The sequence below is a fragment of the Electrona antarctica genome (genome assembly GCF_951216825.1).
Source record: "Electrona antarctica genome assembly, chromosome: 23".
NCBI lineage: Eukaryota > Metazoa > Chordata > Actinopteri > Myctophiformes > Myctophidae > Electrona > Electrona antarctica.
In genome coordinates, this window is record NC_136804.1 from 20658933 (window position 1) to 20685801 (window position 26869).

The following is a 26869-nucleotide window of genomic DNA, read 5'->3' on the forward strand; positions in this document are numbered from 1 at the left end:
CGTCGGGTGGGACGCATTGTTGTGTTGGGTTGGTTGGGGGATGAGCAGTAGTGAGAACAAACATAACCAATAACCACCACCGTCCACCACTACTACTGGAGCTCTGTGGCTCCACTGTGCTGCTGCTGCTCTTCAGCCTGCAGTGAGTCGATTGTTGTCGGGCGGAGGGGAGAGCAGAACAAGAAGCTGTCGCTGCTCTCGACTCTTCGCTGCTCCTGTGCTCTCCCTCCCGCGAGGAGAGCAGCAGAGCACCATTCCTACGGCCAACACTGAAAGTCTGGATCAGGCCGCTTCTCGTTCCCCGGGCCCGCCGTTCGTTCGTTGTGTGAAGCGGTGGAGAGAAAAGAGCCGTGAAAGCAGCCCCGTTGGTTGGATGAGAACACGGTGTACGGAGCCAGCGCCACCGCCGAGGCCGAGGAGGCCGCTCTGCCGCCGCGGGCCCGCCGCTCTGCACGAAGAACCACAGCCCAGGTCGGTCGCTTCTTTTCGGTCTATCGCGGAGGAGTCCTGTTGGGTTCTTCTGGCTGACTTTTCGGCTCTGTCTGTTGCATTGATTCTGGGGGTTCTGGAGGAGTGGAGGAGCGTGCTCTACAAACAAACCCAAAAATGCACGAAGGGAGGGAGGAAGGAAGGAAGGAAGCGAGCTGGTTGAATTGTTTTAATTTGTTTTTGTTTGACGCCATTTGCTCCGTGGGAGAAGGAGAAGGGGAGGCTACTAGCCGCTGCGCTAATGTTATTGTTAAAGCTCCAGTTATCAGTGCACTGACTCACTCAGGGTGCAGTGGTGGAAAAAGTACTCATTTTATGCATAATGTCCAGTCCCATTTGACAAGTTCCAGTCCAGAATGTATAAAATATCTTTTGAAAATAGCCGATCTAAATGTAGAAGAAATGGGCTGAAGAAGTGGTTAGTGTGTTTTGTAATAATCAAAATCTGTCAAAGTAACCAGTAACTAAAGTTTTAATATAATTGTAATGGAGTAAAAGTACATTTACTCTGAGATTTAGGGAGTGTACTGTGGACTCCTAGTGTACCTAGTGGAGTGTACTGAAAACTGGAAACACTGTCTCCAATGAAGTAAAAACAAAAATAGCCTACCTCAAAATGTTACTGTGTCACTTGTTTATCTAAATTAAAATAAAACTGACATACAAGGCAGCTTTCAAAGCCCGCTCTGTGATGCGTACAGTCGGTCTGTACTTTTTGTAATTAAGCTTTATAGGTACTGGGCCACCACCAGTCTGTCATACTGGTTATAATTGTTTTATAACAACAGCCTCTAGTCTGCACTCTGCACCCTCTCCAAATGACTCAGTCAGTATACCAACAGTTACTACTCTATAGTAGTACTACTAACGTGTGGGTGGCCTCCTCCTTCCCCCTGTGACGTTTCAATGCCTCACTAACCCATTGATAAAATACTACTAACCAAGTTGCTGCTGACAGCTACAGTTACAGGAAACACACCTTTTTTGGCCCCCTGCCAAAGCGCCTGCAAATGGCCTTGGGTTCTAAGTTTAACACATTTCACCACCTGCGTGCTGTAAGAATCTGACAAAAAAAATGTATTATTTAAAACATTAAACACTTTTATGGTAGAGTCAGGTGCTCACCGGAGACAAACAAGTCAGTGAAGACCGAGTGTGGTCGAAACATGTTGGTATACTAAAGGCTGTTTCCTGAGTGCCCGGATCTCCCAATTTTTTATGTGACACTTAAATGGTTTTGGATATCTGCATGTGTTTGATTGGATAGACACTAGCCAGACTTTATTAACTGCTGTCAGAAATGTAACGGCAGCAGCCATTTGCCTGGTGGCAAGTGTACATTTCTCATATTGTTTTATGCAGAGTTTCTGTTTGTCCTGCATGTGATCACCAGACTGGATGTGCATGCTCTACTTTTCTGAAATAAAGTTTTTATAATGGTTACAACTAATTGGACCACAGCAGACATTAATGTCTGCTGTGGTCCAATTAGTTGTAACCATTATAAAAACCATTATAAAAACTGTGGTCCAACTTTTTTTTTACTTTTAAACATATATTATATGTTTAAAAGTAAAACGACTTTCTCCATTAACTAATGAAAAGTTGCATGCAACTCTTGCCTGCGTTTAGGAAGTATGTTTGGTGTGAGCTGAGGCCAGCTTGTAGGATAAGATGAACGAGCAATGTTCTATTGTTCTTTCTGACTCAATGAAAAAAAATGCAATGGCGGGTTCATTGTGATGATTTACACCAAAGCGTAAATTCTCATGCAGAAAGGTAATTCCTTTGTTAACCTCGACAGGAGAATGCACTTCATGCATCGTGGCGGGCCGGTCTTATCTCGTTGTCACCGTGGGCAACCTGTTCTTATCTTCTGAACACAAGTTAAGCTCTCAGCCCTCTAATTACCCCCCTGACATGTTTGTTTTGTGACAAATTTTGAGCTATGCAAGCAGTGTGTGTGTTTAGTGTCCGCAAACCTGCACCGTAATATCTATGATGGCCTGCCTGCGCTGGCTCGAAGTGGCTCGGAGGTGTGTGAATGTAGCTCATTTAGCTGTTGAGTCATGGTTCAAGGTTGTTGTATTAACCAGTTAGTTTCAACCTGGCGTCCCTATTTTGGGCATGCCATAATAGGCAAAACTGGCAGATCTACAAGTTGTAGACCGTCTGTTTTCATAGAATGACCCCGTAAGGAACAGCCTCAAAGACCAGCAACAGCCTTTTACATTTTCAAAGATGGAAGTCTCCATGTAAACAAAAACTTGTAACGTGAGTAGCGTGACACCTCAGCTGATAGGGGATGGATGTTTATTTATTTATTTTTATATTCAGTATTTTTCTCACTGCCTGTGAACGCATTTCTTTCCACAGCGACACCACGGCTCTTGAAGATGAAGAAGAAAGCTCGGCATCACCGGGCCCCGGCACCCCAGAGGTCGCCGTCGCCCATCATGCCGTCGCCCAACAAGGAGATCCTGACGTACGCCGAGGCCAAGCGCATGGTGGAGATGGAGATCGATGGGCGCGTCCACCGGGTGAGCGTCTACGACCAGCTGGGCGTGATCTCGGACGATGATCCCATGGCCCAGGAGATGCTGGAGTGCACCAGCAACAAGGAGAATGCCGAGAAGCCTCAGAAGCAGGTCCTGCTGAGGTCCGTCCGGCTGAAGAACAGCCGGGAGAGGAGGAACGCTGCGTTGGGCATCGCCGCCAGCGGAGACTGCAGGGGCGTGCCGGCGCAAGGCGCCGCCACCCCAAAGCTGCCGGAGCCCAAGTTCCGCTCCGTGGAGTACAACCTCCCGGCCGTCCCCAAGCGGCCGTCCGCCTTCTACAAGTACGAGGAGAAGACGGAGGAGGAGCTGGACGAGGAGACGGAGTACGACATGGACGAGGAGGACTACGCCTGGCTGGACCTGGTGAACGAGAAGCGGCGGAGTGAGGGCGTCAGCCAGGTGTCCCACAATGTGTTCGAGTTCCTGGTGGACCGCTTTGAGAAGGAGTCGCACCTGGAGGGCCTGGACCGCGCCGACGGTGAGCCACACACACCCATCGACGAGGACGCCGTCTGCTGCATCTGCGCCGACGGCGAGTGCCACAACAGCAACGCCATCCTGTTCTGCGACATGTGCAACGTGGCGGTGCACCAGGATTGCTATGGCGTGCCTTACATCCCTGAGGGCCAGTGGCTGTGCCGCCACTGCCTTCAGTCGCCTGTTCGGCCCGCCGACTGCATCCTCTGCCCCAACAAGGGCGGCGCCGTCAAGAAGACGGACGATGGGCGCTGGGGCCATGTGGTGTGCGCTCTGTGGGTGCCCGAGGTGGGCTTCTCCAACACCACCTTCATCGAGCCCATCGACGGTGTCCGCCTCATCCCCGCCGCCCGCTGGAAGCTCACCTGCTGCCTCTGTAAGCAGCGTGGCGTGGGGGCCTGTATACAGTGTCACAAGGCCAACTGCTACACCGCCTTCCATGTCAGCTGCGCCCAGAAGGCCGGCCTCTTCATGAAGATGGAGCCCATCAAGGAGGTCACGGAGGCGGGCGAGCCCACCTTCTCGGTGAAGAAGACGGCGTACTGTGGTGCGCACACGCCCGCCAACTGCATCCCGAGGCCCCTCGCCATCTACGATGACGCCAAGCCTAAAAATGGACTGTGTAAGAAGGCCGGCAAGAGGTTAGGGTACCGAGGGAGGTCGAAGAGGAAGAGCAAGCCGGAGCCTGAGGAGGATGCGGTGCCCGCCACTGTGCCTAATTTTCCTCCTCACAGGTGAGACCACTGATAACATGAAATATGGTGCATTATGTGGGATTCATGCAATTAGTACATTAATGTTGCTTCTTTTTTTAATATATATGCACTGTGAAATTTGTTGGCAATTATGTTTTTCCCATTAACTACTAGTACTACAAATAACATGTGGCAGCGAAGCCTAGTAAAATGGTTTGTATTTTTATAGCTCGAAATAATATGTGTTTAAAACACAGAAAATATTACAGATGGTACCACGTTTCGGCCACAGTTGACATTCAGTCAAATGAGCATGCTAGGAATCCAAACTAAAATCTGGTTAAAAATCTAAGTAAAGTCATTGTAAAAGGAGAAGTTCAGCTATTTGAGTCCAGGCAATTCAAGTGGTCAACTTATTCCTAGACTCAAATGGCTGAACTTGTACATTGTACAATATTTGTACAATGTACAATTTGCTCTTCGAGAACATTGCTATGTTTCAAGCACTGTAGTACTAAAACTTTCACACAAATTGAAGTCCAGCACCAGTGATGAACTGGATGTGCGCAACCCACTGTTCTGAACTTTATCCAAAGAGCTTTACATTGTGTAATGTGCATCACATTCACCCACTGCACGCTGTGCACAGCAGAGGCAACCATGCAAGGCACCATCCTGCTCATCAGGAGCAGTTTAGGGGTTCAGTGTCTTGTTCAAGGACACTTCTGACACAGGAGGAGCCTGCAGGGGCATTGCACTGGGGACCTTCTGGTTCCTACTACCTCAGCCACTGACTGTCTAGTAAACCACACTTAGAAAGAATCATCACAGAGATATTGTGAAATATACTGTGTTACTATAACGACTTGCATGACATTTCAATGTCATGCAAAAAGGTCTCGCAGGCAAGAGTTTACAGACTAATATATTCCCGGCACATTGAAGTGCAAGTCTCTCTCTCCACTTAGGACAGAAATGGTTGTATTCTGACAGAGGCATTAACACATTTGAAACGTTTTTTCAAAGTTGTCCCATTCTACTAATCAAAATGGGATTTCCTGCTCATGTCTATCTTTGTCCTCCAGGTTGAACACCATTCTCAATCAGGTGTCTATTCAGAAGAAGAAGGCATTTGTGGAGCTGGTGTTGAACTACTGGTCGCTGAAGAGACAGTCGAGGAACGGCCTACCTCTCATCAGACGTCTGCAAACCAGCAATCAGTCCCAGAAGACCACACAGACGGTCAGTCCAGCGAGCGCGCACACACACATATATTGATATTAAAGCCATGTTGAAGTCTGACTCATATAGTTACTACAAATATCGTCCATCATTTCTATCTGTCGCTTCTGTGCTCCATGAGCGAGGAACGGAAATGTTGATTCCTTTCACTAGATTTGTACAACCGAGAAACATTTTGTAAATTCCACCGAACAAACCTGGAACAAAATGGTGCGTGCAAGTGGAAGAGCATTATGTCTTTCAAAAGAGAGCACCTGCTACCAGCTTAATCTCTCAAGCCCTATTTTATGCAAGCTCCTATAATGACATGGCCAAAATAGGGTGCCACGTTGAATGTTGTTAATATTCTACAGAAAAAAAGAAAGGGTCTGGGTGCTCGAAAGTGTAGCGAAGGTGCTCTTTGGTGAGGGTCTGAAAACTTGCATCTAAAACTTATGTTCTACTTGTAACCGGAGGCTATAGGTACATACTAGACGGACCACAGACTTATTATTAAAATATACAATCTTTATTAGAAAATGCAATATATAAGATATGGACTTTATTACGAGCAATTTATATCAAAGTTAACAATAAAAGTAGAGACAGACACAGATTAAATCAAACAAGAACATTAGCTTTCCCTATTATCAATAAAACCTACAGCTTAATTCAGTATGGCTAAAGCAGTGACCACTGACTCGTGATCTGTACAGGAAATGGAAATGAACACAATGAATATACACCATGAACGCCTGTTACCATACAAAATTAATACATATAGCTGGGCTATCAATATATAAACTAAGAGACTCACCAAAGACAAACTGTTACCGCTGAGCACACACAATTAACACATAGGTGTGGGTTCTCAACCAGCATGTTCCTCACTAGAAACAACCACATTTAAATGACCGTTTAGTTACATTTGGATTAATCATACACATCTCGAAAACACAAATAAACCCATCAATACCTTTTCAGTGCGAGTTGCTAACTCCCTGCATCCTCTCCTCGTCGGAACAGACTGTCGTTCCTACGGGATACCGATTCAGTTTGGTTAACTAAATATACTGCATGTCAAACTTAGCGATCACAGAAGCAAGCTCTCTTTTAGGCTAAGGCTACTCACCCGAACACTTTGGCATCAAAGCCCTGCTCGCAACCCTCTCTCTCGTTGCAGTAACACGGCTTGCTGCAGCCTACTCAGTCACGGAAGTGTTTGGTCTCGTTCCCCTCCGGTGCCACTGAAGTTTTAGTTCACACCAGAGACACGCCCACACTACGGGTCATTACCCCACCCGGCCACACTCACCCCCCTAGAAAACTTAATCAGTGTCCCACTGATTTCCTAGTTTGTCTCAGGCACCGAAGGAGCCCGCCCCTGCATGCCAATGCTCAAGCTGCGATGCCCCAACCCCTAGCCTCGTACTCTTACACCCTCTGGTTCTTCTTGGCTGTTCTTCTGTCAGGGTGTCCACAAGCAGAACGAGGAGGAGGGCAGGGCTCTGAAGGAACAGCTGAAACAGTGGCATCGTCTCCGCCACGACCTGGAGAGAGCCAGACTGCTGCTGGAGCTCATCCGCAAGCGAGAGAAACTCAAGAGAGAAGAGGTACGGAGAGAGTGAAGAGGATGTTACAGCATTGTTTCCCAAACAGTGGGTCGGGACCCATTTGTGGGTCACGGACCCTTTGTTTTTGGCGCTTTTTATGCCTTTATTGATGGGGAACAGTAGTCAGACAGGAAAGGGGGAGAGAGATGGGGAGTAACACGTGGCAAAGGCCGTCGGGCTCGGGAGTCGAACCCGCGGCACGCTGTCCGGCTGGCTTGGCAGCCTAGGTGAGCTAACTGTCTGGGCCCACGGACCCATTTTTACTCGAGTAAAAATCCCCTTTCCTTTTCCTACAAAAGAATTATATATATATATATATATATATATATATATATATATATATATATATACACATTTCAAAAAGTTTTTTTAAATACAAAAAATACTTTTATAAATGTTAAAACAAACAAACTAACAAATCTAAGAAATTCCATACATAAAAATAATAGCCAATAGCCATAGTACAAGCTCACAACTCGGCCAGAAGTGGCCCATTGTGCACTGTCTTGTAGATCTGCTATTTTCACTAGTTTGGGTCACGGCCAAACGTCTAATCTCTCGTTTAGGAACCAATGCATTACAGCAAGCTAGAACTGAGATGTATATAACTAAACGATCTCTGGTTTGATCGCTGCAATGCCTGAAACCTCATTTTTGCTTGGCAAACACTTTGGCAAAAACCTTTGGCTGGAAAAAAGTGTCTACACCTTTTTTCAGTCTACACGTCACACAACTTTCCTTTTTTGAAGTGTATAAATTAGGCTTAAATTGGCAGCTACAGGTACATGTCTTTCTTGAGTGTTCTGGAACAGTACACAGTACACACAACAATCCATAAGTTTGCATACGTTTATACACACATTATAGTTGTCATTATATATTTCTTTAGATATAAATATGACAAATAGTAAAAATAACAGAATTACAACGCATCATACTGTGCTGCTTGTAAATCTGCTATTTGTGCTATTTTTATATTTTTAATTAATTTATTGTTGAAAAGTTGCCCAAAATAGGGACAATTCTTGGCCTTTGTCCTTGAGCAAGAAACTGAATCTGCTCCCCAAGCGCCCCCCGGTGGCAGCACACTGCTACTAATTGTCAGGATATGTGAAATGCAGAGAATGTATTTCGAGATCAATACAAAAATGAGTAGTGTAATAAACTATGACCGTTATGCATACACAGTGCAGTGTGCAAAATAATATAATCATGTATGGTATTTACGATTTTACGTACAATATGAACAAGATGTGTACAGTGAGTCTAGGACCACAGTATAGAATGCAATAGTCTTATCACTAGTTGAAAGAAAAATGAAATGTTCAACAATTGGAAAACTGCTGGTGAATAGATTGAGAAGAGACTCTGGTTGATTTTGACAGCACATTTTGATTTAGTTTTATTTTTTGAGTAACATTGTATTTAGTTTTAGTCATATTTCAGTCACCTGAAATGTTTTAGTTTGTCGACAATGTATTTTGATGGCCTTGATGGCGTCGTAATGGCAGATTTTACACTTGGCTGCAGTGCAACGCGTTGTGAGCTTGTAGATCCGCTATTTTCAGATTGCATCACCCAAGTGCAACCAAACATAAAAATACTTTTCTTTTAGTTCTACTGGATCTCTTCTCTACCAGTCCCTCCTTAACATTTTAGGCTAGTTTTTATCTGTTGACAAAATTGTCAGTATATTTACTATTTAGTCTTATTTTAGTCATAGTAGGTTAGTTTTAATTTAGTTTTTATTACGTTTTTGTCAGTGAAAAAAGGCAGTCGAACATTTTTTGTCATTGACGAAATCAACACTTTCTGGGTAAAATCTCTCTCTCTCACTCTGTCTGTCTGTCTGTCAGATGAAGCTACAGCAGACCCTGCTGGAGGTACAGTTGTCTCCGTTCAACATTCTTCTCAGGACTCTACTGGATCAACTCCAGGAGAAAGACCAGGCTAAGATCTTCTCCCACCCTGTCGACATCACCGAGGTGAGCTTACCCGTCGTCAGAATTGGTCAAAAATAGCCCAAAATGACTAGCACATACAGTATATCTGCTGTGGTTACTTCTAGGACACCCACTAGTTTACAAGTAGTACTGCCTGAAGCTCATAAGCCCAATACCAAGTGGCTATTGCCACTTAATCCTCTGGCGTCTGGCATTTTGTTTTAAAATATGGTCATGGGTGGTATGGCAGGCATGGAAGGTTTGTTAAAGGAGAATTCCATGCTGGAAGGCTTTCTTACCTTATTTGTAGTTGTTACGTCCCCACTAAAGAAGTCCAGGTGCAAAAGTGGCTATTTCCCCTAATATAAGCCCTCACTGGGGTTTGGGCTTTTTTGCTAATTTGCTTATTTCCATCGAAATAAGTAGTAAAGTGTGCCACTTGGGATACTATTTACATTATGGAGATAGGATCTATAAAAAAATGATTTTTGAGCGATGGAAATAAGCGAATTAGCACAACACCCCAATGCCTCATTCAATTCAATGCAATGCAATTCAATTCATTGAGGGCTTATGGTAGGGGAAATAGCCAATAATGCGCTTTTGCACAAAATAACACCTGGACCTCTTTGGTTGCTGTAACAACTACAAATAAAGACAAGAAAGCCTTCTAGCATGGAATTCTCCTTTAAGTGAGTGGCGCAGAAAGTTACCCTCCTCGAAAACGAGATGGGTTTATCCTTTCAATAAAGGTTCCAATCCCAAGCAGCGCATAAAGGTTACGTATTAAACTACTGTATGTAACCTGATTTATACTTGTTGCATGCCGACAATAACACGCTCCTAATGTGTTGTCATGCCTCGCCACTAGTACGAAATCCTATATATTTCTGTCTCCTGAGTCCTAAGTGGGCACGGTTACCCTACGTCTATGTGTAAAGTCTGATGTCAGAACTCGCAAACGTCCTATGATCACTGTTGCTAGGTTTCACCAGAGTGTGTTGCTGATGCAGACCGTTGGGTCTAGTGTCTGAAAGATAACTCCGTCCTGATTTTTCTGTCTGAAAAATTACATTTGAATGTCAAAATGTTCTGAACATACTATATACAGTATGTGGCTTGTGAAGAAGTCCAACATTTAGTTCAGTGACCATGAAGCAAGAGATAATCTGTGTTCACATTCACTTCTTCCATGGGAATGAATAGACTCACAACTTATTAATAGTCTCACAAAGGGGTGAGTACCCACGTCACATGGATATAGAAGTCAAACAAAGTTTGGGGCTTGTTTTCCCATTGTTTTGGTCCTCATGTCCTCACGTTGTTAAAGTGGTAAAATAACATCCTCTCTGCCGCTCTGTCCGTCTCCCACTAGGTTCCTGACTACCTGGACCACATCAAGCAGCCCATGGACTTCTCCACCATGCGGCAGCGCATCGACGCCCAGGTCTACAGCAGCCTGGACCGCTTCGAGGTCGACTTCAACCTCATCGTGAGCAACTGCATGAAGTACAACTCCAAGGACACGTACTTCCACCGGGCCGCCGTGCGGCTCCGCGACCAGGGCGGGGTGCTGTTCAGGAAGACGCGGCGCGACGCAGAGCGCATCGGCTTTGACACGGAGAGCGGCATGCACCTCCCCGAGGCGCCCAAGGTGGAGGCGCAACCGGCTTTCTCCTGGGAGGACGGTAAGGAGGTTGTCTTGCAGCCAGCGATGACAGACATGGTTTGGATATCTGTTATGGAGCTCTTCACGGAGAAGTGGACATCTTATTGTATATTGTCTTGTCTTCACGTAATTGTCCTTTTTCTTCATTGAATTTTTATTACTTGGAAATGGATCTCTTTACGGGTCCCCCGATTCCGAAAATACCCAACAGTACCTGAGACCTGTACGGGTCCGGAGCCGTGTTTTACCATAATAATCACCGTAATCATCTCGGAACTCGGGTCTGTTTTCATTATGTACAGTATAATACCTCTGAAAAGACTGGAGCTCAGCGCTGATCGGTAGATAGCACTGACATGCCATGAGATTACTGCAGCACAATATATGGGGAAAGCATGCTGTCAGTTCAGTGAGAGCGGAGAGCGAACAGACTAAGCATGGTTGGGCAATATGACTTCGATATGAATTTATTAATTTACACATTAATTAACCATTATTAAAAAATATGTAACCTCTTGGTGGCACAGTCGGTAGTGCCTCAGTATTCGTTTATAAGTAAGTTATTAGGGACCAAGAAGTCACGCAGTGACTTTGGTCACTCTTTGTTTTTGTGTTTATTTTTCTTCTTCTTCTCCTTCTTCTCCTTCTTCTCCTTCCACCAAAAATAGCTGTTCTGACTGAATGGTGCAGTCGGTTTTCGCGAAACGCTGTAATCTGGTAGAGGGCCATGCCAAACGGTGAATATGCGAAGCCCAAGACGATTGGCCAAATGGTGGCGCTATAGCGCTCAATTTAAAATGCTAACTTTGAACGTGCATAGCTCATGAACCGTTTGACCGTTGGCAATGACACTTTGATACCCATATGCGTCTCCTCATGCTGAACAACTTTCGTGTTCTGACTTTTGACCTCTGACCTTTAGATCACCCGCCATTTTGAATTATATGATCAGTACTTTATTTTATTCTCCTTCTGCCAAAAATAGCTGTTCTGACTGAACCGTGCAGTCGGTTTGCGCAAAACTTGTCAACATGATAGAGGACCATGCCAAACGGTGACTATGTGAAGCCCATCATGATTGGCCAAATGGTGGCGCTATAGCACTCAATTGATGCAAAACTTGCAAAACTTGCAAACTTTGAACGTGCATATCTCATGAACCGTTTGACCGTTGGCAATGACACTTTGATACACATATGTGTCTCCTCATGCCGAACAACTTCCGAGTTCTGACTTTTGACCTCTGACCTTTAGATCACCCGCCATTTTGAATTATTTGAAAAACAGTTCAAATGTAACTCCTCCCAGAATCTTTGCTCAAAATGCACGAAAACTTCTACACGTGAACTTTGGACCTATACGGACAAATAATCGTAGCACATTTTTGTTAAGTGAAAAAATGAAGTTTTTATGAGCCAATGAAAATTGCTGTTTTGTGAAAATTATTCTTCTGCCTCTAATACACACACATGCTTATGTCACTTTACTATGCGAAGCCCATCACGATTGGCCAAATGGTGGCGCTATAGCACTCAATTGATGCAAAACTTGCAAACTTGCAAACTTTGAACGTGCATATCTCATGAACCGTTTGACCGTTGGCATTGACACTTTGATACACATATGCGTCTCCTCATGCCGAACAACTTTCGTGTTCTGACTTTTGACCTCTGACCTTTAGATCACCCGCCATTTTGAATTATATGAAAAACAGTTCAAATGTAACTCCTCCCAGAATCTTTGCTCAAAATGCACGAAAACTTCTACACGTGAACTTTGGACCTATACGGACAAATAATCGTAGCACATTATTTCTAAGTGAAAAAATTAAGTTTTTATGAGCCAATGAAAATTGCGCGCGCATGCACACAGACACACACACACACACACCAAAGTTTGAGTACTTATGCTGAACTAACACTGAATGATTTTCCTGTTAACAATGGAGTAACTGATTGTCTCCGTGTAGCTCAGTCAGTCGAGCTCTTGCCCTTGGACCGCAAGGTTGTGTGTTCAAATCCAGCTACTGACAACTCAGCTTGTCTTATTTGTACATATTGTTGAACGCCCTGTGGGCTATATCAGTGAGATCAATAACTTTAAAGACTGGTGTGATAATAGCCACCTTATGTTAAACACCACAAAAACTAAAGAGATGATCTTCAATCCAAATCCATGGTTATGAACGATTGTCTGCCTAACACACACACGCATGCAGCCACACACGCAGCCACGCACGCACGCACGCACGCACGCACGCAGGCAGGCAGGCAGGCAGGCAGGCAGGCAGGCAGGCAGGCAGGCAGGCAGGCACGCACGCACGCACGCACGCACACACACACACACACACACACTTTAACTGTGCGTGAAAACACACTGTAGTAATGGATAAAGACATGCCCAAAATGAGGACACACCTTCTTGTTACCAAATCACTGAATGGTTTTACTGTTTACAATATAGTCACTGATTGTCTCTGTGTAGGTCAGTCAGTAGAGCTCCTGCCTTCGGTGCACAAGGTTGTGAGTTCAAATCCCGGTACCGACAACTCGGCTCGTCAGTCTCATTTGTGCATGTTGTTCTTATTGCGCATTGTTCTTCTTCTATCTTGGTCCCGCTTTATCGCTGCTTGCAGCTATATTTAGGGACCAAGAAGTCACGCAGTGACTTTGGTCACTCTTTGTTTTTGTGTTTATTTTTCTCCTTCTTCTTCTCCTTCTTCTTCTTCTTCTCCTTCCGCCAAAAATAGCTGTTCTGACTGAATGGTGCAGTCGGTTTTCGCGAAACGCGGTAATCTGGTAGAGGGCCATGCCAAACGGTGAATATGCGACGCCCAAGACGATTGGCCAAATGGTGGCGCTATAGCGCTCAATTGAAAATGCTAACTTTGAACGTGCATAGCTCATGAACCGTTTGACCGTTGGCAATGACACTTTGATACCCATATGCGTATCCTCGTGCTGAACAACTTTCGTGTTCTGACTTTTGACCTCTGACCTTTAGATCACCCGCCATTTTGAATTATATGATCAGTACTTTATTTTATTCTCCTTCTGCCAAAAATAGCTGTTCTGACTGAACCGTGCAGTCGGTTTGCGCAAAACTTGTCAACATGATAGAGGACCATGCCAAACGGTGACTATGCGAAGCCCATGACGATTGGCCAAATGGTGGCGCTATAGCACTCAATTGATGCAAAACGTGCAAAACTTGCAAACTTTGAACGTGCATATCTCATGAACCGTTTGACCGTTAGCTATGACACTTTGATACACATATGTGTCACCTCATGCCGAACAACTCTTGTGTTCTGACTTTTGACCTCTGACCTTTAGATCACCCGCCATTTTGAATTATATGAAAAACAGTTCAAATGTAACTCCTCCCAGAATCTTTGCTCAAAATGCACGAAAACTTCTACACGTGAACTTTGGACATATACGGACAAATAATCGTAGCACATTTTTTCTAAGTGAAAAAATGAAGTTTTTATGAGCCAATGAAAATTGCGCGCGCACGCACACACACACACACACACACACTAAAGTTTGAGTACTTATGCTGAACAAACACTGAATGATTTTCCTGTTAACAATGGAGTAACTGATTGTCTCCATGTAGCTCAGTCAGTCGAGCTCTTGCCCTTGGACCGCAAGGTTGTGTGTTCAAATCCAGCTACTGACAACTCAGCTTGTCAGTCTTATTTGTACATATTGTTGAACGCCCTGTGGGCTATATCAGTGAGATCAATAACTTTAAAGACTGGTGTTATAATAGCCACCTTATGTTAAACACCACAAAAACTAAAGAGATGATCTTCAATCCAAATCCATGGTTATGAACGATTGTCTGCCTAACACACACACGCATGCAGCCACGCACGCATGCAGCCACGCACGCACGCACGCACGCACGCACGCACGCACGCACGCACGCACGCAGGCAGGCAGGGGCAGGCAGGGGCAGGCAGGCAGGCAGGCCGGCACGCACGCACGCACGCACGCACGCACGCACGCACGCACGCACGCACGCACGCACGCACGCACGCACGCACACACACACACACACACAAGACATGCCTAAAATGAGGACACACCTTCTTGTTACCAAATCACTAAATGGTTTTACTGTTTACAATATAGTCACTGATTGTCTCTGTGTAGGTCAGTCAGTAGAGCTCCCGCCTTCGGTCCACAAGGTTGCGAGTTCAAATCCCGGTACCGACAACTCAGCTCGTCGGTCTCATTTGTGCGTGTTGTTCTTATTGCGCATTGTTCTTCTTCTATCTTGGTCCCGCTTTATCGCTGCTTGCAGCTATATTAATCTATTTCTTATACACCTCAAAAAGAAATAGACAACAACAAAAATAGCAGCTCTGGCTGAACCGTGCAGTCGGTTTTCGCGAAACGCGGGATTCTGGTAGAGGGCCATGCCAAACGATGACTATGCAAAGGCCATGACCATTGGCCAAAGGGTGGCGCTATAGCACTCAATTGAAAATGCAAACTTTGAACGCGCTTAGCTCATGAACCGTTTGACCATCGGCAATTTAACTTCGATAGACATATGCGTCTCCTAATGCCGAACAACTTGCGTATGCTGACTGTTGACATCTGACCTTTAAATCACATGTAATTTTGAATTATATGAAAAACAGTTAAAATGTATCTCATCCCAGGATCTTTGATCAAAATGCACGAAAACTTCTACACGTGAACATTGGACCTATACGGACAAAAAATCGTAGCACATTTCGTTTAAGTGAAAATATGAAGTTTTTATGAGCCAATGAAAATTGCTGGTTTGTGAAAATTCTTCTTCTGCCTCTAATACACACATGCAGCGTCATATGCTTATGTCACTTTACAGTATAGTAGAGGGTCATGCAAAATTGCACTGAAAGCGTACAAAGAGAAGTTTGTACGTGAAAACACACTGTAGTAATGGATTAAGACATGTCCAAAATGAGGACACACCTTCTTTTTACCAAATCACTGAATGGTTTTACTGTTTACAATATAGTCACTGATTGTCTCTGTGTAGGTCAGTCAGTAGAGCTCCCGCCTTCGGTCCACAAGGTTGCGAGTTCAAATCCCGGTACCGACAACTCAGCTCGTCAGTCTCATTTGTGCATGTTGTTCTCATTGCGCATTGATTGTTCTTCTTCTATCTTGGTCCCGCTTTATCGCTGCTTGCAGCTATATTAATCTATTTCTTATACACCTCAAAAAGAAATAGACAACAACAAAAATAGCAGCTCTGGCTGAACCGTGCAGTCGGTTTTCGCGAAACGCGGGATTCTGGTAGAGGGCCATGCTAAACGATGACTATGCAAAGCCCATGACCATTGGCCAAAGGGTGGCGCTATAGCACTCAATTGAAAATACAAACTTTGAACGTGCATATCTCATGAACCGTTTGACCGTCTGCAATTTAATTCGATACACATATGCGTCTCCTCATGCCGAACAACGTGCATATGCTGACTTTTTACCTGTGACCTTTAAATCACCCGCTATTTTGAATTATATGAGAAACAGTTAAAATGCATCTCTTCCCAGGATCTTTGATGAAAATGCACGTAAACTTCTACACGTGAACTTTGGACGTATAAGGACAAAAAATCGTAGCACATTTCGTTTAAGTGAAAATATTAAGTTTTTATGAGCCAATGAAAATTGCTGGTTTGTGAAAATTCTTCTTCTGCCTCTAATACACACATGCAGCGTCATATGCTTATGTCACTTTACAGTATAGTAGAGCGTCATGCCAAATTGCACTGAAAGCGTACAAAGAGAAGTTTGTACGTGAAAACAGACTGTAGTAATGGATAAAGACATGCCTAAAATGAGGACACACCTTCTTGTTACCAAATCACTGAATGGTTTTACTGTTTACAATATAGTCACTGATTATCTCTGTGTAGGTCAGTCAGTAGAGCTCCCGCCTTCGGTCCACAAGGTTGTGAGTTCAAATCCCGGTACCGACAACTCAGCTCGTCGGTCTCATTTGTGCGTGTTGTTCTTATTGCGCATTGTTCTTCTTCTATCTTGGTCCCGCTTTATCGCTGCTTGCAGCTATATTTTGATCTTATTATTGGTTTTCGGATATATTCTCAGTTAATCGACCAGCCCTAATCCAATGCCCCTTCCTCTGTTAACCCCCCCAGTGGACCGTCTTCTGAAGCCAGCCAACCGGCAGCATCTGTCCCTAGACAAGCAGCTGCATCATCTGCTGGAAAAGTTTGACCTGACCTGCTCCATGAAGTCCAGCCCGTCGCGCAGCAAGCGTCTCAAGCTGCTCAAGAAGACCATCAACGACGTCCGCAATGAGATGAGCCTAAAGCGAGTCCTGCCCTCCCACCACCGCAACCACCATAACCACCATAAATCCCACTCCAACTCCACCTCTTCCGCCTCTCTTTCGGTTTCTTCCCGCCGGGCTCCAGTGTCAGCCAATGAGGAGAGCACAAAGACCAACGGACACAGCCCAGACGATGAAGGTCTGTATCAAAACTGAAAATGTTCCACTTCTGTTGTATATATAAGTATATATAAACATGTATTAATTATCCATTATGTAATATCAATGCAGGATCATCCATGTCCACATTGCAATTGTCTTGGAATCAATTCATTTCCATATCTCAACTGTAAACCACAACTGGTTGGTGGAGACATAAACCCATTGTCTGGAATCTAGCCTGATTCGCTACGTTCGTCTTTTTCTCACTTTGCTACTCAGTCTGGCCAGACTCCTATTTGACCCGTATTTCCATTACGTAGGCAAACTTTGACAGGAAAAGACTCGCTCACCGTATAGAAAATAGAAGTAAAACTCCTTAAACTGAGACTTGGAAAAATATTTTTTCTTTATTTTATCATGCTCATAAAGTGCTCTGTGCTCAAAGTGCAATTAAAAAGCAAACGTTTCGGTCCTAGGACCTTCGTCAGTGCTATCATTCAGGAAGTGACTGGAGTTTTACATTGGATAACACTGGTCCTCTCCACAGACCAATCAGTACTTCAGAAGCCACAAGTTGTTTTCTCCGGTTTGGGAGAAAGGATTTCCGGACATTTCCGAAGTGGAAAAAAAGAACGCTGAACGTAGCAAGCAGGCTGGATCCCAGACTAATAAAGCCACGTTGTCATAGTGTTTCTAGTTTAATGGTTTAAAGGTCTTTAATGGTCTGTCTGTTCCACCCCACAGGGGACAAATCTATGCCCCCCAAGCTGGAGCCGTCAGACTCCATACCTCCCCTCATCCACCCAGACGGAGACCCTGAACCGCCCACGCTCAAGCCCATCGACTCAGCCTCCGACTGCCACCGCAAGACCCCCGACAAACGGGTCAAGTTTGACGGAGGGAAGGGGAAGACGCCAAACAAAATCTTCTCCTCTCCTCCTCCTCCTGCGCTTCCCTCTCCCCCCACCCCTCCTCTCCAGCCACCACGCCTCAACGGTCACTCTCACTCCAACGCCAAGAATGCCTTGCTGAAGGGCGACGTGAGCGTGGTCGCCACTTCCACGCTGGCCGAGCCCGCCGCCACGGTCAGCCGGCGGACCGCCGTGCTCTTCCGCAAGCGCAGGGCGCCGGCCGCCGCCGCTCCCATCCCTCACGCCGCCCGAAAAGGCTGCCGGGGGGACGGAGGGGGAGGGGGGAGCACGGGTGGAGGAGGCGGCGAGGGGCCGGACGGAGGTGGCACCGGTGGGAAAGGGGCCAAAGAGGTAAGCTTGTCACAATTGTCACATCCGCGTTGAAAACATGTAGATCTGCTATTTCCGCTATTTTAAGTATACAATTTATAAAAATGACAGTATTTTCTTGGTATATTTCAGCTATTTGTCATATCTGCCCTGTGCACTTCTTTATTTTCGAAGCCTAAAAGCCAAACAAAATGTCATTTCTGTTCACAATGTTGCAATTTCCATCACCAAAAACACAATTTAATCGCTAATCGCAATTACTTGCGTGACAATTGATCGTCAACTTAAATGTGTGATATTGACAGCCATACAAAGAGGAGGAGGAGGACACGCTGGGCTCCAAGACCTTCCTGTCCGTGGTCATACCGCGACTGGAGAACCTGCTCCACGGCCGCAAGAGGAGACGCGGAGGAGACGGCAAGGGGGGCGGAGCAGAGACGGAGGGCGCCGCAGAGGGGGAGACCCCGGTGAAACGTCTTGACACGGGTGAGCAAACGGTCACATGTTGACCAGACACACGGTCACATGTTGACCAGACACACGGTCACATGTTGACCAGAACACACGGTCACATGTTGACCAGGACACACGGTCACATGTTGACCAGACACACGGTCACATGTTGACCAGACACACGGTCACATGTTGACCAGACACACGGTCACATGTTGACCAGACACACGGTCACATGTCGACCAGACACACGGTCACATGTTGACCAGACACACGGTCACATGTTGACCAGACACATGTTGACCAGACACACGGTCACATGTTGACCAGACACACGGTCACATGTTGACCAGAACACACGGTCACATGTTGACCAGAACACACGGTCACATGTTGACCAGGCACACGGTCACATGTTGACCAGACACACGGTCACATGTCGACCAGACACACGGTCACATGTCGACCAGACACACGGTCACATGTCGACCAGACACACGGTCACATGTCGACCAGACACACGGTCACATGTTGAGTCACATGTTGACCAGACACACGGTCACATGTCGACCAGACACACGGTCACATGTCGACCAGACACACGGTCACATGTCGACCAGACACACGGTCACATGTCGACCAGACACACGGTCACATGTCGACCAGACACACGGTCACATGTCGACCAGACACACAATGCACGACACAATAGCACCGATTCTACAAGTGCCTTCTAAATCGGTAGTTCTCCGACGTTTTTGTAATTCAAAATTATTCAACATTTTCCAAATACTTTCAAGATTTTTCAAACATTTTCAAAAATAGCAGATGTACAGATATACAAGGTCACGGCGCGCCACTTCATGCGGCGTTGTGACCTTGTATATCTGATATTTTTGAATGGGAAATGCTTAGGAGAAGGAGGGAGACCTGCACACTGCCACTTCAAGAGCTTTTTATTTAATGTCCACAATATGCAACGTTTCGGTCTTTCGACCTTCCTCAGGCATGAATGGGAAATGCTAAAATGTAAAATCACTCCAATGCTTTCCCGGTTTTAATGGGTTAGCAGAGCATTGAGCCCTATTTGCACAAGACCAGTATTACATGATGTAGTTTAGAAATTATCCCAATCTGTGTTTTTGTGGTGCATTCGATTCGATTCGCAAATATTTATTTACTTTTTTTTTTTCTTCTTTTTTTGCCTCGGTTAGCTTCCACAGCTAGCATCCATAGGCCTCTCATTGTAGAAACGGCGTACATGATAGTCCGCGGTACATGTGCATGCGCACTGGGTTATTAGTCTTATTTATGCTCAGAATGGCATAAAATGCCATGTTTATTGTTTATAGCCAATTAAAACGTTAATCCAAGCTATGATCTTCATCGCTGCTGGTCCGTCCGTTCCCTAGGCTTACCCTACAGAAACGACACACTACATCACTTCCGGCGCGGGCGGAAGTGACCCGTTTTCTATGGTTATTTTGCAGATTTTGCTGGCAGTGGCGCCACCCTCTGGCCTAGAAGGCTGGGCAGTATTGTGTTACTTGAACTGTTGGTTTCCCACTGCATGTGCGTTACTTTGGGGTCTTGACTCCCGCTGCCTCGTCTCGTCTTCAGGCCTGTCTAATGGCTTCCTGGAGGAAGAGGAGGAGGAGGAGGAGGAGGAGGAGGAGGAGCACAAGGAGCTGCAGGGCAGTAGACCCCTGGAGCCGAGGAGACGCTGTGCGTCAGAGTCTTCCATCTCGTCCGGCAGCAGCCTGCCAGGCAGCACCAGGTAGGACTGACCATAGATGTGGCCGCTCGCTATATTATCCCATTTAGGCCTGACGTCGAAATTTAAAAAATGTCTTCAAAATCCTGACAGTTTTCTGAAAAACCTTATATTTCTGTATCAGATTTGAGGCACATTTTCACGATTTTTCAAAAATAGCAGATCTACAAGCTCATAGCGCGGCACCGAGTGCCGCGCTATGAGCTTGTAGATCTGCTATTTTTCAATAGCTAAAGTATAACATAATGCTTTAAAACGCCAAAAGGGGTTCCCGCCCAAAATGGGTTATGCATGTATGATAGACGGACTGAGTTGTCAATGCCGCGACATATGGAGTACCGAAGTCCTGACGTCACTCGTTCATCCCCATGTAATTTCTCTATGGAGAATAACATTGGGTCATCTTAGAATCGTCTCATATAAGAATTGTGGTAAAAAAATAAACAAATTGTCCCTGGAGGTGGCTCTGTATCGTTTACGTTAGTCAGTCACGCACATTTGATAAAGTGTATTTCGGGCGAATATTTGGCAGAGTCACATCTGTTGATTTTTCATATCCATACAAGTCAAACCGCCGGCATCATTTGTTTGTTTTTGGAACACAATTCTTATGATGCGATACTAAACATGTCTATGGGAAATCAGACCCAGGTAGGATGCGTTTATTACGCCTGACTAAGTGCTAGGTGCTCTATTTATGTCTATGATGTGACTGACGACACAGCAGGACACACCTTCACTAACGTGTAATTTATACTCCATCTCACGATGGTGTCGCACGGATCTGCAAGCTTCCAGCAGCTGAACTAGGCGTTCTTAAAGTTGATGTGAAAAGTGCTGAGTATTTTCAGTGGTGTGTGTGATGTTTAAAGGTTCCTGTTTCTATTTGATAGTGACAGTAAAGCTCAATTCATACCGGTAAGCACAACAAAGTCACTTTCTGACAGGAACTGATCTTAGGACTCTCTTTGCAAGTATGGATATTCTGAAAGTGTATATCCAATGAATACAGTGTTGGTTAATAGTAGAACCCTGAACTGCTGTGAACAGCAGGTAGTTGGTACAGAATACAGATTAGAAACAACTACTTTAATAATTGTAAATGTGTAGGTAATCAATGAAGATTTAAACATTTACAGTATATTGTACATGGGCAAGGCAGTACATTTGTATTCCGTAAAAATAATTGTAAAAGATGTCCCACTTTTATTTTTGTTTGTTCGTTATATTTTTCTCCCAGCACCACCCTTAGTCTTCCAAAATGCGGGAAGGGGAAACCCGCGCTGGTCCGGAGGAGCACTGTGGATGACAAAAGCGAACTCATCGCTTGCATCGAAAACGGGAACTTTGCGAAAGCCGCTCGGATCGCCGCCGGTGAGTTTGGAGTACCAGACGATGGTGTATTTTAACCCATTCAGGCCTGACGTCGAAATAAAAAAAACGTTCGCTCTGAAAGAATATATATTCAAAGATTTGTGCCGCATTTTTACGATTTTCCAAAAATAGCAGACCTACAAGTTCATAGCGCGCCACTCGGTGGCGCGCTATGAGCTTGTAGATCTGCTATTTTTCAATAGCTAAAGTATAACATAATGTTTAGTTAAAACACCAAAAGGGGTCCCCGCCCAAAATGGGTTAAAAGCTATAATATGACACAGATGCGTCCTCAGGTCTAAATGGGTTAAACTGTAAAATGTACAGTGCATCACCAGGAGAGTTTGTTCGTATTGCACTTTGGTCTTTTTGCAGCATTTTGAGAGCCTATTAGTCAGGAGCTGTAATTTACCAGGCCTTAGGATCATGAGTGCGTTTACATTTTGATGGTGATTTCTGCGTGTGCTCAATGCTAACGTTCTTCTGCTGTTGTCTCTGCTTCTATAGAGGTGGGCAACAGCAACATCTGGATGCCCGCTAGTGCTGCAACGATTGCACTGGAGCCCCTAAAGCTTGTTTGGGCCAAATGTAGTGGATACCCCTCCTACCCTGCATTGGTGAGTGTGTGACTGTGTGCTAATCAGGGAGTGTGTTACATGAATGTCATCCAACTGTAAATACTAGCTGGCTTCAGTTCTATGTACATGCAAAGAAGACGGTTGACGCAAAAGACATGTGGTTGTTGTCATACTCCTAAAATCCTAAACACGTGTCTTCTGTTGGTACTTACTGGCATTAAACTTTTGAAAACATTTAACTAGCTTCTCCAGTAGGTGGCAGCCTTTCATTATAAACCATCTTACAATTCAAGGTAAAACCCTATGGACAGACTGAATGCATTGTCTGAATATAGTAACTACATCATCATCATATCATCATACATCACATTCTGTGTTCAGCCAATCAGCTACACACACACACACACACACACACACACACGGCTACATTACAAGCCCACAGTGCGACATGAAGAGAAATGTTGGAAGTGTGGAATAACCCAACCCAACCCCCCTGCACAGATCATAGACCCCCACATGCCCCGGGTGGGCTGTCAGCACAACGGGGTGTCCATCCCCATGCCTCCCATGGACGTGCTTCGCGTCGGCGAGAGAATGCAGATCAAGGAGGAAGAGAAGCTCTACCTTGTCCTCTTCTTCGACAACAAACGCAGCTGGTGAGTGCCATGTAAAAGGCAAGGGCTGACGCACTTAAGCGTTACGTTTTATTGGTGTGTGCCAATAACAGAAAAGTGGTAATGCGAGTACTTAGTCCTCTAATGACTTGAGGTTTGGGGTGTGCGATCTTTTGAGGGTTTTTGGTGTGGATTTTGGGTTTAGCACTCCACTGAGAAATCCCACTGTTAAGACACAACCTCTTTTTCTAGTAAGTAAGCCTTGCAGAGCCATGAGTTCCTATAGTGTGAGGCAGCTTGATGTACAAGTACAGCCCCTGGACATGACACTAGTATGTCACAGGGACTTACCCCCAATCCAACCCTGATGCTGAGTGCCAAGCAGAGAGGCATTGGGTCCCATTTTTATAGTCTTTGGTATCCCAGTCACACGTATGACGCATGCCATTTGCTCTTGTTTTATGGACGCTGTCCCCCTCCTCGCAGGCAATGGCTACCTAGATCCAAGATGGTTCCTCTGGGGATGGACAAGACCATAGACAAGATCAAGATGATGGAGGGACGCACATCAAGCATCCGCAAGGCCGTCCAGATAGCCTTCAACCGCGCCATGAACCACCTGAGCATAGTGCAGGACGAGCCTATCAGCGACCTGAGTGATGTGGACTGAAAGACGCACACGTTTGTTTTACTTTACTTGTGAGGACATATATTTTAGGGTGGCGATTTTATGAATGCCATTATAACGTTTTTCTTAAGGCTGCAAGCTCGCAACACATCCAGCGCTGCGATGTGTTGTGAGCTTGTAGATCTGTTATATTTGGTTCGCGACACAGCCGCACCTAAATTTAAAGCAGGAATCAGCCCAGACCCCTAAACCCAAACTCTATATGCCTAACCCTAACATGATTCTATTCTTAACTGTAAGCCTAACTCTTTAACCATAAAACATTTGGCCCTCACAAGTATAGTAATACACACAAACACACAAACACACACACGTGCGCGTCTTACTCCTCAACCGTTTTTGCTCTCAGGCCTGACCTGTACCTCTCTGATATCAGCTACCTTACTCTTCTGACTGTCTCCGCAGAGGCCTCTAAACACGTGTTTACTGGACAGCCGTCATGGCGGTCCTCCCCCTGGTGTCCGTTCCCTTACATACACTCCTCTCTAAACTGGCCGGACATTGACCCGGTTTGCTGCTTAAAACGAATGTTCCAGTCTGTCCTTCTATCTCCTGACTGTGTGCCGAGAGACTGCTGCCTGCCATGTGTCTTCACAGCGGTGCTGAACACCGCTGTGTTCCTTCCTAAACCACTCTGCCGATCCCCTCGCGCCTTCACGCACCGCCTCCACGTCATTTCAACACACTCCGCTGCGTATCCATTATGTGTGTTCGGTTGTACTTTGTAAGTGCAGCTTGGGTCTCTCAACGGGTCGCAGCAAGCTTGTAGATCGTCTATTTTCAGCATGCACCCAAGTGTAAGATCAGTCATTGTTGTGACGCCATTGAGGCCATTTATTTCGACAAAATCAACTGTAGATTCAGTCTACTAAAATCATATGGTATTTATTCCACTAAAACTAGACTAAAGGTGACACATTTCAGATGACTTAAATACGACTAAAACTAAAAAACTGCAATTTTATGCAAAATACCGAAACTGCGATGTTCAAAGCTTTGGAGCAGGGTGGGAAATTAACATTGAAGGTTGCAGCACCAATGTGGCTATGTTTTTGACAGGTTTATTTACACAGCCACGCTGCTGTCCACCTACAAGACCAGCCACTGTGGTAGGTCACCAACGACCAGGTCTGTCCTACACTGCAGAATTCCTTGCGTTAGAGGCGACATATTTTGCTTTAACTTCGTCACTGTCGGGGAGGCTGAACTCAGGTGCTACATAAAGTATAAGGATACCCAGGATGGATGCATCCAAACTATGTGCAGATTTGAGACTTTGGTCCCATAGCCCGTGGCAGTAGTGCTAGTAAAAAATAAAATCTGCTTCAAATACATTTGAAGATACCAACCCACTGAGGAGAATTAATTGAGTGAGAGTTATAAAACATAATGATAAACAGCTTAGATTTGGGGAAATTGGCTTCCTCATTGCCTCGCTCCCTGCGTTGGTGGTATAGTGGTTCGCATAGCAGCCTTCCAAGCAGTTGACCTGGGTTTGTTCCCGGCCAACACAAAACAATCTCGTGGACCACAATGTCAACAAGCCACGGCGTTTTGTGTTGTCCTTTTAACATAACCTTTGACTGTACTTTTAACAAACCTGATAATGAAGTATTCAATCAATGTGCAAGTTCATATCAATTGGACAAACCACTGAGGAGAAAGTTTCATCATTTTATAGTGGTTGTTTTTTTTTGAGCGGGGCAGCCGCTCAAATGCACGGCTTTGTTTGTATGTCTGTCTGTCCATTTGAGCACGGAATGTGCTCATATGATTGGATATTATGATGACATCATCGGACGTCATCATTGTGATGAAAGGCACCGCTCACTTCACACAAGTCTCAATTTTCTTCTCTTCTATGAATCATGCAAAGCTGAAAATGAGCACCGTGAGAAACAAAACAAAATAGTTAATTTCTCACCCTGCTTTTGAGTGTGTTTCTGTGAGTGGTCAGATCAGCATACTGTAGCCAAAGCTTATTTTCTTGCCAGGTAACAAACATTCACTCAAGTCAAATCCACATAAAAGAGGACCTTTTGTTTATATTTAAATGACCGTTGTAAATAATCTGTATAATTGCCTGACACTAACTTATTTTGTAGTTTTGACGAGAAAAAAGGGTACTGTACAAGACTTTTCTTAGTATTTATACTTTGATTTGTTAGCAGCACTAAAGGTGTGATGCTGTTTGATTTAAGAATATAAAAAACAAAACAGCTCATAGAAGCCTTAGCGTGAACGAATAGGGCTAAAACATGTTTCTGAAAGTATGAAAGTATTCCCTTCAAAAGTTTCTATTGTTTTATAATAAGTTATTGAAGTTCCATTTGGCATTGATCTTATTTTGTTTGTTTGTTTTTTACTTGGGTGGGAGGGGCGATGGGGGATAGTTTTAGTATATTTTTGTTCACATATTTATAATATTAAATCTATATGTAAGTCTCGATTGCTCATACCGGAAGTTTAATGTGGAAAACAAAAAAGTGTTCCTCTAAAGAAAACCAAAATAAATGTTGCTGCCCAGATTTTTATTTGATTTGATATGTTTTACGGATACATTTGTGTGACGTGCAAATCTATTGCAAAGACAAGAAAAAAATCATGTAAACGTTTATTTTCTAACATTATTTGACTGTTAACTTGAGCGTGTGGCTACAGTTCTTGGGAAATGTGCCTGTGTTAACTTATTGTAAAGTATTTTGCATTACTTTATATTCACAGAAAGATGTGAGTATTGATTGTGGTAAATGTGGCACATTTTGAGATGGATTCTAATGATTGCCTTTTTAAATAACCTTTCATTTCATACAGTTTACCTGTAGACTTCATGACATTCATTTTTATAGTAGACTTTTATTTTCTGGGTAGCATTGAATGGTTTTGGTATATTTCATTTTATATTTAATTGTAGTAGATTTTTTTTCCTTTTTTTGTCATATTGCAGAACTATTGCTGGGACTGTTTCTTTTGTACTAAAGCAGAAAATAAAACAAAAAAATTATAATATGAAAGTA

At 44.6% G+C, this 26869-nt stretch overlaps 1 protein-coding gene across 1 annotated transcript; it reads left to right on the plus strand.

Annotated features, from left to right (window-relative positions):
• Positions 1 to 26869, plus strand: brd1a (bromodomain containing 1a). Its single transcript, XM_079494559.1, has 14 exons — positions 1 to 471; positions 2866 to 4258; positions 5305 to 5461; positions 6913 to 7053; positions 8910 to 9038; positions 10372 to 10684; positions 16835 to 17167; positions 17875 to 18392; positions 18677 to 18857; positions 20445 to 20601; positions 21839 to 21972; positions 22480 to 22589; positions 23052 to 23206; positions 23651 to 26869. The coding sequence occupies exons 2-14, from the start codon at positions 2886 to 2888 to the stop codon at positions 23832 to 23834; spliced, it is 3885 nt and encodes a 1294-aa protein (XP_079350685.1). The 5' UTR covers positions 1 to 471; positions 2866 to 2885; the 3' UTR covers positions 23835 to 26869.